The sequence below is a fragment of the Cuculus canorus genome, chromosome 3 (assembly GCF_017976375.1).
Source record: "Cuculus canorus isolate bCucCan1 chromosome 3, bCucCan1.pri, whole genome shotgun sequence".
NCBI lineage: Eukaryota > Metazoa > Chordata > Aves > Cuculiformes > Cuculidae > Cuculus > Cuculus canorus.
Window position 1 is genome coordinate 84,462,136 of NC_071403.1, and position 15,592 is coordinate 84,477,727.

The following is a 15,592-nucleotide window of genomic DNA, read 5'->3' on the forward strand; positions in this document are numbered from 1 at the left end:
CACCGGGTGCAGCAGAAGCTACAAGGCTTCTAGCTGCATCTGGGCTATGGTGAATTAGCTATAACCATGACTGTGGGTTCCCATTGGTCCCACAGGGGCCTTATCCTTCCCTGTGTCAATTAATTTTAGAAATATGTGTCAGCTTAAATTTAGCGATGTAAAAGTTGCTCTGAACCAGCTGTAAAGTGGAATTGTCAATTCTGAATTTGAGTGACAAATCAGAACCTGAACATATTTGGAGGTTTGGAAAAATGGGTTTTTAGCGTTGATGGAATCAGGACATCAACCGAATTGTGTTCTTTGTAGCATTTCAGTCTATTAATTTTTACATTTCATTTAAATCCCAAATCTTCCTAGGCAAATGTACTTTTCTTCTCTTAACTGTAAACTGTTCGATTTCTCCCACAATTCAGATATAGGTCAGAGTAAAACCCAGACAGAACAGCAAGTGGCTTTTTTTTTCTCTTTCTGCTGAAAGGAGTTAAACCACTCAATTTCATTCTGTAAAATCCCTTCCCCCCCCCCCCTTCTAATTGAACATGTTTTATTCAAGTTAGATATATTGTCCCTTGGTAGGGAAGTCTGTATTCCAGGCTCTAAAGGTTGAAACATACTGAGTGATTAATTAGGAATCTACATCTGCCTGGCTTGCCTGGTGTAATAAAGGCAAGATATATCAGCACACCCTAGAATGACCACAATTTCTGCCAGCAATCAGCTTCTGTCAGTTATTAATTGGTAGCAACGAACAGTAGAAGGTCTTATTTCACAGCTGCCTGAAAGGTTAAAGACATACCACGACCACCTCTTCCTCCCAGGGCCTATTTTCTTTCCTTTTTCATTATTATTGCTAGCATTGAGGCAGATTTGGGTCATCCATTTTCTTCCGTCATAATACAGAGCTCTTAGAGCAGTTAGTCTGTGTTGTGAAGTGATGATTATACTGTTGGTTACTGGAGCTGAGAGAAGCTCTCTCTGGTTCATGATGGTGTAAGTAATGGAAGAATTTACCTCTCACCTGCTCTTGTAATATTGGGGTTTAATGTTCATGACTTTCTCTTAGCATAGCCAAGCAAATTTACAAAAATAAGGAAAACATGAGTGTCTCCAAATTTCTTTATTCCTTGACTCTATTGAAAATGTTTTTATGAAAGCTTTCTTGCCCTGCTCTTCTCAAGCCTAATATCTTAAGTTTGTTGGGTTTTTTTTGGTTTTTTTTTTTTTTTTTAAAAAAAAAACAAGAAGAAACAGTGTGCCCACTTGTGCTTTAATGTCACAGTTGTGTTTCTAATTGTTACCCATCAGCTTCTTTCCCATAAAGCAAGCATTTTTCTCAGGGAACTGATTGCTTCTCTGGGAACTAGAAGACTTGTTCAGTGTGGTCTAACAACAGAAACCTCCCTACGAAGCACTTTCTGTCAGTCAGCTATAGCTTGGCAGCCTAGCATTAAGCAGATGTTGAGAAGAAAAGAAAAGAATAAATACTTTGAGTAGAAAGTGAGCTACAAATCTTCCTTGAGTGTTGATAAGGGCTAGCGTCTTGGCGCTCACGCAATTCACCTTTTCTCTTCTTTCTTGAGTAGCTCTTATCTGTAACCAACTAATTTTGATCTGAGCTGCTTTTTACAGCACTACTTCATTAGAGCTTGAGTTTGTGATTTTGCTTGTAGGTGCTACATTACTGGGCACTTGCACACATCTATGTCCTCCGCACTTTGCTGCATGGATGTAGATTTAAAAATGATGCTGAAATGCTCTGCTGAAATTCAGGATGTCAGCGAGTAGCTGTGTCTTGCCCCTTCTCCGTCCTTGAGATACAAGTGCCAGTAATTTATGGCTGGAGTGCACTACATCTTAATGCTGTTTTAAAAATAGCAAACTTTATCTCATGGCTTTTATCTCAGTGTTTTTAGAGCTGATGTGACACCTGGTTTCTGTGTGACAATAGCAGTCAACCTGTTTGGTTACGTGCTTAAAAGGAGAGATGGGATGTAGATCAGGAATGAGGCAAAGCAACCTTTGTTAGCAGTGCTAATTGCTGTCAGTGGTATTGATCCAGCTTGTTTAGAAATATACCATAGTCACTGAAGTTTGCAGACTCTGACTAAATCAAGCTATTTCTTGTAATACAAGTTTTCCCTGAGGCAGATGTACTGATACTAAGAAAAGATTTCTGTCATGTATTATTTTAACATAGTAAAATACTTGCCAAATATCTGTTGCTAAAAAGGTACCTGATTACTTACACACATATTATATGTGTAGATATACCTATTAATATATTTGTTTGCAATGACACTTGGCATTTTGTAGTTATTGTTTTATAGCACAGTCTACACTGCTGTGCAAACATTAATTAAATGAGTCCTGTCAATAAATAAAATGGGTAAACAAGTACTTATTAGACTCTGCCATTTTACATGCAAGACAATTGAAACAGGAATATTACAGCTGTAATTGCCTGAGATTCTCCTAATATTAGGAAGCACTGGGGTTACCCAGAATATTGGAAGAACAGACTCTCAGAGCACTGGCCAGGTCTAAGCTACCAGAGCGTTTAGGATACAGCTGAAACCCATGTCTTGTGAGTTTTAGTCCTGGCTCTGTCCTGCAGCAGAGAGGGAAGGTACGAATTAAGTGGTAGTGGATAGAATAATCTTGGTGAGAATATTATTTAAGTCATAAAAAATTCCACAGAGAATCACATCTCAGGAGAAGCTTTGACAACAAGAGCCTTGAAAGAGTGGCAAGATAGTGAGAGGAGCTTCATTGTTCCAAGCAGGACGTAGGCACAAATAGCATGAGTTTTGTTGGCCTTCGGTCAAAAAATGTAGAACTGGCAAAACCGCTTTTGTGGTACTATCCTTTCCCCCCTGTATTCTTAAAGCATTGACTGTCACAGGTTAAATGAACTACAGTCAGTTTGGGTCAGGTACTGACTGGCTTTCTGGCTGTGATGTAATTTACATTGCACAATTTAGGAGCAATTCCTTAAAGTCACTGCTAACATAGGCAAGTTAGGAAAGTTAAGTCTCTAGGGGTAAGTGCCCCTGAAGAATGTCTGGAGTCTAATTTCTATTTGTCTTATAATGCTAATTTTTTTTTAATATTTTTCTTTTTTATTTTTAAGAGGGTGAGTAAAATTCTCTCAAGTTGTGGAAAATTTTCATGTTGTGCTATTGGTACTTGTTTTAAGATAATTTAATTGATTCACCTTGTGGTGGAATTATGTTTACTTTATTATTCTAAATGATTCATGTGTTTAATGTTGTGTGTGTGGTTGTTATGGAGCTGTGTAGCTGAATGATTGGAAGGGGCTGTCTTATTTTTCCAGTGGCCATTTGTTGCTACTAAAAATGACAGCACAACTGTTAGACGCTCAGTCACTTTTCAGGGTGCCAAGATCCAGGATTCCTCCTGGTATCCAAAGCTTGGCTGAGGTGCTCTTCTTTGCAGGATCCTCAATGTCTATGTAATGGGACATAAGGGTGATTGCGAAGCCTTCACTTCAGGCTGTCAGCCAAAGAATAACAAACGCCTCTCCAGGTAATGATGATTTGGATTAATCTAGAGAGTACAATGAGAGTGCTAGTGTATAAGCAAGAGCATTCTCCTCCAAATGTGGAAATTACCCTGCTTTCAACAGTGCACATGGTAGAATAGATAACGAGGTTTATGGTTACTGGGAAATAATGGATCAAACTCTCTAAAATGCACAGATGCATTCACGTAAACTAGGATAACTCTCTTAAAAGCCTCATATGGCTTCTCCAGTTCACTGATAAAGCTATCAACAAATGCAGTCTTGTCACCGATGACTTGTATGATTGTTGTGTGCTTGCAGGATGAAGCCCTTCAGTGACAAATGTAACAGTGATATTCATACAGTTATACTTCTGTGATTCATTCAGTTGCAAATCAACTTCCAAATATTGCAAACTTGAAACCAAACCAGTGGAGTGGTGTTTTGTAAATGCTTGGAAGCAGCATTGGAGTGAAAGAGGTGCTTCTGGGGCTCAGTTCTGCTCATTTTAACATGGTCACCTAAAATAGGTCAGCTAAATGTGCTCTGAAAGTGCCCTTTTTAAAATTTTTGCTATGAAATGTGTGGGAAGCTTAGATGAATTCCACATGGACAGATTGGCCATGTAAGCATAACAGCAGGCCACAACTGGTTCCATTTCTTCCATTTACTTCCCTGTATTTACTATACCCCTGCACGTAAGAGGGACTAGACAAAGGCTTTATTTTATCCTTTCACATAAAATAACATCCAAAGGAATGTGCCGTGCAAAGTCTTTGGATATCACATTTGTCCTTGCACTGTTTCTAGAGGAAAAGATGTTTCACTGGGAGGGATGAGGGAACCTCTCAGAAAGTTGGAAGCTACTTCTGCTGGCTTGAAGAAGACTCAGTAGAACTTTCAAAGCGAGATTGCCATCTTCTTACAGGATAACCAGTATCTGAAATAACAATAACAGGTAGTCTTCTTACCATCCATGTTACAATATTTCCTTTGACTTGTGAAAAAGGGAAGAACAAACAGATCAATGATCTCTCAACCGAGTAGTGACAACCCTTCTTTAGTACCACCGCCTGTTGCTGATTCCCTTAGGAGTTGGTTGTATATGCCTATGAAACAGAGCTGAAAACCTGTGTAAGTATCTAGGTTGGGCATTTCTGAATTATTTTGTAGGAGGAATGCTGCACTGTGTGTCAGTTGGTTGATGTGACAAAGAACATCTTCTGATGATATTTTAATACGAGATTTGCATTTTGGGAGTGTTGAAGCTATGGCTAACACCTCCATCTATCAGATTTGCCAAGAAAAGCAGATTAGGTTTTGGTCGAAGCAGCTAAGACACAGGTGTGATGAGAAACGAGCTGGGAAGATTGAGTCATAACACCCAGACCTGGACCTGACTGTGCCAGTCTTCAGGGCTGTTTGGAGCTTGTGTGGACCCCTAGTTCCAACAGAGATCCTTATGCTAAGCCTTCAAAGTAATTATAGCACACTAATGAGAAAGTGTGAAATCCTTGCCTGGGGCTGTAGGGACATAGTGGACTGGATTTCATGTTGAGTAAGCTCTGGCACAGCTTTAGTCCTCTGTGCATTTCACTTTTTCCCCACCAACATTTGAATTAATCCTTTCTTGTTCGCGCTTTGTTCTGTGCTATTTTGATGCCTGGGGCTGCCTGTGTTTCTAGCAGGCTCTACTCTTCCATGGCCCTTGTCGCTATAGTGAGTGAGTGCCTTTGACTTCAGACTGGGCTCCCATCTGTGTATTTAAAAGTAAAATGATTTCTAATGCTAATTGAGGCAAGGGAAAATAAGAGAAAGAGAGTTTAAAAATTCATATTGAATATTTGTAAGCATACTCAGTGCATTTGGTGAAACTGGGATGAAAAGGTTTCTAAAAGGTTTCTAATTTCTGCTGGGAGGCACTTTGTTGTGCTTCAACTATAATGGCAGCCAAAGGAGCGAGCCTTGTGGGGCACATGAATGCTCCAAATACATTTACTCATGCCAAGTTTAAGTTGTGTTTTTCATTGGTGTAATTACCGAGCAGTAATGGGATGAAAGACCTCACCTGTACAGATTTATGGCGCCTTTGAAAGTCAAGAGCTGTGCTTGGGCTCTGTGGGGGAGAGATGCTTTGTGTTAAAGTGTACTTTTTCTTTAAAAGAAAACAAATGAACTATTTTGTTGGATTGTTTTCCTTTTTTTTTTTTAATAATTTGAGAGATGAGTATGTTTTTTTGCTTAGAGCAGACAAAGGGTTTTTTAACACCATTGTTTGTTTGAACCCTCACGTGCCTGGCCATGTATTCATGCTGAGGCAGGCCAGGAGCCCTGAGGAGGGTCTTTGTCAGCCTGGCTACACAAGAACTTTCTGTGAATCTCATTCACTGATGGATCAATTTATCCAGATTTTGGTGATGACCAAAGAAAATAACCCTGGGGTAACTTGTTATAAACCTTTGTTTGTATATGTAAATGATTTTGCTCAAAAGAAAGTTATTACAGACTCTTGTTTTCATTGGTAACTTTGGAGAGGAACCTTAACAATAGGTTCAAGTGAGACAGTTTTAGAATACTGCAATGTCAAGGAGAAATCATTGGAAATTATGCACAAAAGCCAGCAGTGTACTGTAGGGATGCTGCATTATGTGATACAGCATGAAAGGCTACATGGGAAGACTGTGCAGAGATCAATCCCATAAAAATGGGAGGGGGCCATCCTGTCTGTTCTTAAGCTTTCTGTGGGCACCTTAATTCACATGTGAGATGTATGTAGAATAGAGCCCTGAAGCAAGACAGTAAAATTTAATATATGAGATAAACCTGGGAGTAGAAGTTCCAATTTTTTGTTGTGATGTATTTGTTACCTCTTTAAACTAATGACAGGCTCTGGATGCTGGACACCTCACTGAGAGCCAGGTAAAGTGCTGATGCTACTGACAGCTTTATTCAACAAATTTTTAAATTATTTTTTAATGTTTAGGTTTCTTGTATTTTAGCCTTTATTTTGGCTTCATAATATCTTTGTTACAGGTAGGCTCTTCGGGTCAGATAACGTGGATTTTAAGGTGGTTTTCAGTGTTAGCTCTGCCCAAGGTGACCACAGTGGTACTGTTTTAAAATAAGCAACAGTCTGAATTTTGTCTTTCTGTGGCTTCTTTTCTATAAACCCCTGCACCACTTTGTAGCTGATATAGATGCCCTTTGCTTTTAGACAGACAAAACTACGTCTGGTGCCACTGTGTATATTGTCCAACGCAAGATCAAAAAAGAAGTGCAGTTTGATTTTCTGTTAAGTAGAAAACATGGGATGGGAGCAATCAGCTCCAAGGGAGCTATATGTGCTGCCCCATCCTAGGTGAGGTACCTGTGAAGAACTGCCTGCCTTATACCTAATTTTTTTATTTTTGGAGCAGACCAGTAGTTGAGGGCTCAGCAGTGAACTGTATCTTTTCTTTCCCCTACTTCTCCCTTTCAGCACCAGGGAATGACCACCCAGAAGCAATGCCTGACAGGGAGAATTGTAGCTGCCTAATTGTAGCTGTTCTTCCAGTGATGCATCTTGGGCGGCCCAGAATAAATTTCCTGCTCACTTTTCTTGCTGAGAAGGATTGTCAGATGTAAGGAGGAGAGTACAGAAAGGCTGGGAACAACAAATTCAACTTGCATGTTTTTGTTTTCAGTAGTAATTACCTCTGGACCTCTCTGGTGGAGCAGTAGTCTGAGAACAACTGAGTTACCTCAGATACGGAGGTACTGGTGACAAAACTGTGCACGATGTGAAGCGTTTCCTGCTTCTTCCTGTACCAAGTGGTACATCCTAGACATTTTCCTTCTAGATAAGCATCTTCCACTTAAAGAGTTTTTCTTTCCTCCACTTAGTGGAACACTGAATTTTTAGAAGTTATTTTCTGGTCCACCTCCTTTTCAGGAAGGAGGTTAAAAAGGTTTTCATCTTTACTTTAGATAGCATTGTTAATAACCACAAGGAGCCTGCAAATCTGAAGGAAAGAAGGATACAGGTGGATATATAAGGTTTTGCTCTACTTGCTGTGTTGTGACTCTGGTTTTGCTTCTATGTGTTTTTCACTAGTAATTTTATACAAATGTTGCAGGTATTGAAGTGCCTGCAGTTCCTGAGATTCTCGGAGTCCTACTTTGTGTTGGACTATATTTATACATCAAGGCAATAGTAGACCCTTTTCTAACTCTAAATAATCCTCCTTACTTGAATATTGAAGTAATATGCTGTAATTAGTTGCTAACTTTTCTCTGAGGGCAGGAAGCTTTCCTTCTGTCTTACAGAAAGGACCTGAGCTATCAGACTGAACACATTATTTCTTTGTGTAACATGCAGAGTCTGTTGCTGCTGAAATAGGACTTTTTCTCAAACATGATTCCAACTTTGCAATGAGAATGTTGCAGAGTAACTACTGGTGGTGACACTTGGAGGCTTTTATGTACTGGAGCCCTTCTGTTTTCATTTCACTTCATTACATGCACTGTGCATTTTGCTATTTGCTGTTTTGCTCTAGCTCCAAATCCAAGTAGACCTCCTGGAGGAGCTAATAGCTGGAGTGCAAACCCTGCTGGGAGCTACCTGCATCCTGCCACTTGGTCGCTGCAGAGAAGTTACTGACTCAATAGCCAGGAGTTCATCAGAACTGGAGCACTTCAGTGGTTGCATGTGGTATTCACAGATCTCAATGCAAAATCCTCATCAAAGCATGCAACATTTTAGGTCCTTTGCTGGTGCCTGACTTCTCCTACGTGTACATTCATTAATTGTAAAGATTTATTAAAGGGTTTAGGTGCTGCAAATTCCTTGGTTTGTGCTATAAATTATTCAGTCCATGGTGTTTGATCCTATCATATTTCAGGTTAGCTCGCTTAGCTGCCTTCCTGTCTGTCCCCACAAATTTAATTGAATGAGTGTGAAAACCGTGTGAACTGTAAAATTCCAGAGTTCCTCAGAGAATGCTGAGATACCTGTAGAAAGAGTGAAATAGTCTCAATCAAACTTATTCATTATTTGCCCATAAATCTGGTCATTGCTGTACTAACTGTAATTGCTTTTGGTTATGGTCAGACTTGAATGCACCAGCTTTAAATGTCTACGATGTAATATATTTCTTCATTTTAAGTGGCACTAGAAACTAACCCTACACAAAAATTGAACAATGAATACATGTTATGTGTTTCCAGATATCCTCAGAACTGCTGAGAGTCTTCCTTAATAAGAACATCAAGATCAATATTTGACTGGAATTCATTTGAATGGTTGATACTAAAATAAAAAGAAGGAAAATAGCGTGATTTCACTGAGAGAATTAGAGGGGTAATTGGACCACACTTGCAATGGATGGCATAATGGTTAGCATGGCGAGATGGATTTCAAGCTGTAACTGATTTGGCTATTTAGACTTTTTTCCCTGCATATTTTTGAGGCATAGAGTAATGTATCTGACAGGGGTGAAGGGCCATTCCATAGACAGTCAGATCTATTGCCAAACTCTGGATTATGGAAATACCCACTTGGTAGAGATGTCAGATGTAGGCTTTTAAAAGATAAATCTACTTTAAAAAAAAATACCTAAACCCAGAAAGGATTTGGGCCTTAATAGCCATGGCTCTGAGAGTGAGTATGAAGTGTAGGGATAAGGTGGCAACTGCCATGAGCTTTTGTAACTGTGTTTCTCCTTCTGCTTCGACTGTTGCCTTCTTCACATGTGTATAGAGCTGATTCTTTGCTCCAAAACAGTCTGATTCTTTGTCTAGAAAAGCTCACCAGACAGGCCAACAAATAATCTTCAAGAGACTACAATGAAGTTTTTGATGAAATCTCAGCTTTTTACATACATTTAAAAGGTCTTTCTCTCAGAACAGAATGCTTCAATTTTTTTTTAAGTTATTTTGCATTGATCTATTATGTATCGTACACCATGGAATTTTAAAAGTGAAAATCAATTCCTTTGATTTCATTGATATTAAATTTTCAATTAACATAAAAAATGACTTTGTAGTAAAAAATAAAACCTCATATATTCATTTTGGGAGTGTCACCAAATTGTAAACTTTCAGCATTCACCGTGTATGTTCTATTCCCACACCACTCCACAAGTGTGCCAAAATATGTTTGTGGAGCTGCATCAGGTATAGTGATAAATTTAATGAAAATCGAGGTAGTTTCATAGAAGGAAAACTGTATTTGTGGAGTGTGTACCTGTATACAGGAACAGAATCTGTTTCATGGCAGCAAGATTTTGCTATGCTTATTCAACCCAGATTTTCACAATAAAAATTCTGTCTAGACATCATTCTCAGTTTTTCGGTAAAGAACTTTGAACTCCTGCTAAGAGGTTTACATTATCATGAAGTATAGATAACGAAAAGGAGAAGAACAGGGCTGTCATGACTGTTCTGGAATATGTCTCCTAGGCAGATATTTTATATGCACGGTAGTCTAACCTTTGAAGTTGAAATGTTCACAGCATTGACATATATTTTTTCAACAGGACCCCATTCATTTTTCAACTTTTACAAAGAGAGGCTTAGTTTAAAAATACAGAGTTACTTGCTTAGATTTAAACATTCAACCAGAGATCTCCCTATTAAGGTGGAAAATGAAAAAAGCTGTAGAAACTGTGATGCAAATGGAGCTTTCTAACTGACTGCTGGAGGTGGAATGCTGTTCTAACGCCGTGTCTTTTAGCCTTCTTCAAGTTAAGTGTCCGTTAGCATTTCAGTCACTCTCTGCCAATCCTGTTGCAAGAGGTGCATTTGATAATGGATGTTCGTCTTCCTTTCCTGGCACCTGCCTTAGATGGGGCTGGAAAGCCCTTGGGACGTGTTTGCTTGCTGCCTAAATGTCTTAGATGGTGGAGCTGTACAAGGTTGTACTCAGTTGGACACCGTGAGCTGTCTGTTTTCTTAATATTCTTCTTATGTTCTACTTCCTGGTGTTCTAATAACTCCATAACATTTTTTTCTCTCTTCCTCAGCTCCCTTTTTTAGATTCTGGGTACTTCTTTTATCACAATGGCATCCCCAAGGCCAGGAGAAGACGTAGTCTTCAACACAAGCTCCATCTGGAAAAAGATTCGAGGGTAAGTGTTTAATCATTATGTGCACCTACCATGTTTTCTTTGTGATGCAGACTGTTCTTTATGAGATCAGAGTGATGACCAAATCTGTGGTTATGGCTACATTTTTTTTCCCCGTGCTTGTTTCAAGAGTGGTGGCTGCAGTATGCACGTACATCCCAAACAACTACTATTTTACTGTTACAAGTAGTTTTACTTTCTCTGAGATTTATCCTCTTTCCATTTAGACTCAGTGATGCCATTGTCTCCCGGACTTGTCAGTGCAGGCCATTGAGGGTTCATCCCACAGTCATGTCCCACATGCATCCTGCTGGTCTGTGGATCGTCCTGCCCAGAACACCTTGGGGTGTGAAGGGTGGCATTTGCTCTGCAGTCACCCTGGGACTTTTTTCTCAGGGAATGGTGTACACCCCATGTGCTAAGCTAGTGTATGCTGTCAGGCTTCAGTATTTCTTTTAGAAGCTCTTGCTCACAGCGTGCAAATGGTTCTTTCTTTTCAGAAGTGGGGGCCCTGGGCAGCCTGGTCTAGTAAGAGGTGTCCCTGCCTATTGCAGGGGGGTTGGAACTAGATGATCTTTAAGGTCCCTTCCAACCTGAACTATTCTGTGATTCTAAGTGTAAGCCCCTAGACAAGAGGCAAAGGCCCCTTTTGCAGAAGACTGTGAGCTGGTATCAGCAAATTCTTTTTTCCTTTGTTCAGATTTCTTGCACTCTGTGTAAGAAATGAGCTAGAGTGGAGCCACGTAGCAGAAAAAGTGTGTTTATTGCCCACAGAAAGTAGATAAGCCTGAGAAATGATATCATGACATCAAATAGATTATTTTTAATCCTTCAGTAGGATTTAAACTCTCTGCACTGTAAGCAAAAAAGAAGGGGGAACAATTTTATTCCAGACAAAATTTTATTGCTAGATATGTGATGTTTGAACACCTATGAAAATGAAGAACAGAGTAGGAAGAAAAGAAAAATAGGTTAAATAAGAACATAATTGTTGTGACACCAGAGTGAGTGAGGTCTGATTTATTCCCAGCTTAATTTTCCTACTTGTGCAGAAATTTCAAGCTGTTCTGGGCCCAGGTCCAGCTGGGATGCACATGGTTGCTTGCTTCAGTGGGTGGGAGCCATGTGAGACAACCACACAGGTTCTAGGTGCTCGCTCCTGTGTCTGGGAGCCATGTGAGACAACCACACAGGTTCTAGGTGCTGCCTGCCCCTATCACTTCATCCTGAGATGCTCAGAGCTGGCAGGTTCTGTGAAGCTGCTGGTCTTCCAGTGCTCCAAGGTACCTCTTTCTGGCCTCCTTCTCTAAGGCTGGTACAAGGTCCAGGTGAGGGGCTATAAGGAAGAGACCCATTCAACCTGCCTTAAATAGAAATTCTCAAGCTTCCCTCATTCTGTTTACTGAGCAGGGATCACTTCAGAAACCATCTACAATTAGTGGATACTAAGCACACATCCTGGGAGAGATGTCTCTCATTTCCCAGAACCACCCAATCTTGTTAAAAGCTGCTTCAGAAAAAGGATATAACTAGGTGAGTACATTGCAAACTAGTGACCGAGTACAGTCATTGTGCAGGTGACTCTGTATTGGAAATAAATATTTCTGCAAGCCTCTGAAAATTTTACAAATATCTATATTTGTATGCGTCTACCAGTTCTCATTGTAGCCTCATATTACATAGCTGAGCACTCTCAGACTAATTCCAGACTGACTCTCGCATTGACTGCCTCTAGACTAAATTTCTGCCGTGCTATTAAGGACAGCTTATATGAATCTACCTTCTGTCTTTTGCAGTCATCTGGTGTTTTGTGGTCTCTAGACTCTTAGTTGACTTCTGTCACATGCAATGAAGTCTCATTTTTGCTGTTAATCTGCAGTTCTTCCTGGTGCTGTATACCAATGGCACAGCTCTCCTTGGCTCCCTCCTTTGATCTTGGGCAATAAAGTCTTGTGTTTAAGTAACTAAGGGTATCTCCCATGTGAGGAAAATGATGATCCTGGATGTGTGCTGACCCTTCTCAGTCACACTGGGGAGTGGAAGCAGATGAAAAACCATATTTAATTTCCACACATAGTGTGGCATTTTCTCCTCTAACCCTTCTACTCACTCTGTCCAGTTGAGTAGCTCTTGAGCTCTTAGGATACCACATAAGTCAGTTGCTTTTTGTAATACCATTTGAATGCAATTAAAGTCATTACTCCTATTTCCCATCTTTCTTTTATATGTGGGGTTTGGAGAAGTCATTAAAATTCCTGTCATATTTGTGTATAAGTGGAAACATGAGTTGTGTTGACAGTACTTCATTTCGAACTCCAAAAATAATTTCTAAATTTAATGGCAGCTTTCTAGACCATTTACATTCAATTTAACTTAGCAGCAAATGTCAGCACTGTCATGGTTAATATGTTAATGCATGAAGCCAAGAATAAAATGTTCCTGTTGTCAGGCTAGCCAGGAAGCAAACTTCCACCACAGGGCCTTACAAATCTCTCAGGAACCATTATGGTAAATGCTGTTGTTTAGCCCTAACCAAATGTTGTGAGAAAGTGGGCTGCAGTTATTCTGTATACTTTTCAGTTCTAAGGAGATTACAGTTCCTAGCTAATTTTAATTATTAGTTGAAAAACAGCACAGATGTTCACTCAATTAATTAATGTTCTTTAATCAAGTAAGTCCCTTGAGGAACCACGTCAGTTTTTCAAGAGTCCGGGGAGATAGATGGCGGAGCACTATGCAGACAGGTTACTGCATCATTTTCATCTTCTGCGCATCTTTTAAAATGCTCAAAAGAGCTTTGTTGTGTAAATTTTACTGTATGTTTTTACCAAAAGAATTTGGAGATAAGCTAAACATATCCAGTAGTTGTGTGATAAACATCATCACTGTAAAGGGGATGAGAATGGAGCATTATTAAGATGCCCTCCTTAGAGATCCAGCAAGAACTGAATCCTTGTTCTGAGGAACAGCCTCAGATGCAATGGATTTCACTTTATTTGATACGTAGGTGTTGCTTAAGCCTAAAGCAGTATGGGCAGCAGGTGAAGGCATATATAATAGTGTCATATACTGTGGTGTGATACTGTGCAGGCACATGAAGCACCATGGCTTTTGCTAGCATTACAGTCCTCTCAGAGACCCTCACTGTCAGGATGGCAAATGCCATAGTAAATTGAACTACTTCAAATGGAGACTGTTTAGTTATTTCAATTACATTCTTTGAGGCATAGAGAACCTTCCAGGAGAGGTTTGCTCAGAAAAAAACTCTTTTGTGTCAGTGCAAATTTACATGATTTCCAGGTGCACTTGTATTTTGTTTTTTTCATCATATGTATCTTTGGGGCCGAATAGATTTTGGGTTGGAAAAAAAATGCCTTTTAATGTTTTAACATGTTAAAGCTGGAATTTTTAATGAGATAAGACATAGCAGCAAGATATTCACCATTCATAATGCAAAACAGCTTTTTCATCTGCCTTTAGCTGTTAATTGTTTCAGCTGAAATTCCTCAGACCAAAAGCCATTAGGCTTGATTTGCCTTGGGAAACTTTACTTAAGTAGCTACTGTACTTTGCCCGGGAGCTGCAGGCAGGCAGGCAGGCAGACCTTGCCATGACCCATGGGTACAAGCAGCTGGGAGGAGGAAACTGCAGAGTGAGAGCAGCATTAATGTTGCTCCTGAGCAACATTAAGGCAATGAGGAGCTAGGGTTGGATGGAACCAGACATCAGCATGAAGGTGAGGAGAGGTAAGTCGGGCAGGCTGGAACAAGAGCCTAGAGTCCAAAAAGGTTGAGTGTTGGGTGTGGAGCCAGCCCATGAGAGGAGGCGGATGGGGAGAAACACAAGGATAGACTGTAAAGACTGGGAACAATGTCCACATTGACATCAAAGCACGCTACCTCCTGAATGCAGGTCACAATGCAAGCTTAGAGCTAGGGGACCTTTTCTAAAGGAGACTTCCCTGTGAGCAAGGGGAAATACAGCTTCTGTAAGAACAAACTTTGGTTTTGATTATGAGGAACAGTGATATGTTTCATCAACATCATAGCTCTGGAAAAGTAAATCAGAAATACAGAGATGCTTCATACCATCTTGTTTGTTAGGTTTCCTGTGTCTGAAAGTACAGGAGAGGCAGGATGAGAGGCAGAAATTTTTCCTGCTCCACCATAGCTAAAGGAAAGCATGGGATTTCCTTCATGGGATTTGATTTTCAAAACTGACTCAGAATCTGGCCTCCTATGGAGACACTTAGCTGTATTATTAATAAATGTTTTGAGAAGTAGCCACATAAGTAAAAGGAAACAAAAAATGCATGGTTGTTATGTTACCTTTTGGAGCAATACTATTGTATTTTTGCTGTTGTTGGATATTTTCTGTTAGTAAATGGTCTTCCAGTGAATCAGATAGAGTTGAAACACAGTTTGTTCTCTCGAAGATTATTTTGCTTTCTTTCAAGTTTTAGATAAAACTGTTTTCCTCCCACACAGTCTCTCCTGTCAGACAGCTGCCAAGATTAATCCCACTCAAGAAAGAGGCTTTAATATACAGAGAAGAGCTGAGTCCCATTACTGCTATCCATGGATGAGTACATCTGTGTTGGTGTTGGGGGAATAAATACATATATGTGGAGGGGGCAAGGTGAAATGAAAATCCTCCACTGAGAGTGAATGAGTTTGGCACTTAAATGATAACTTACTTTATGTTGCAGAAAGGGATTAAAAAGGGAGATTTGGCTGATACCTGTGCTGGTACAGGAGTCTGGGGAGGACCGATGCGTAGGTTCTTCAAAGCATAGTTTCTAAGTGCTTAGGGTAACAGTACTCCCAAACTGCTTGTGTCATGGGGGTAAAAGGGGGCTATAAATGCAGAAGATCAAAGCTTTTAATTAAATAAATCAAATTAATTTCATAGCCTTCTGTACCTTGTTTCCCTCCCATACCTCCTTAATGTGACCATCTTTTGTTTG

General features: G+C 39.9%; 1 protein-coding gene across 1 annotated transcript in view; it reads left to right on the forward strand.

Annotated features, from left to right (window-relative positions):
• Positions 1-15,592, forward strand: part of PCSK2 (proprotein convertase subtilisin/kexin type 2) — a 108,284-nt gene that overhangs the window by 10,270 nt on the left and 82,422 nt on the right. The window contains exon 2 of the mRNA XM_054062802.1: positions 10,525-10,629. Coding sequence (XP_053918777.1) covers positions 10,525-10,629 — 105 coding nt within the window. The remainder of the gene's footprint in view (positions 1-10,524; positions 10,630-15,592) is intronic.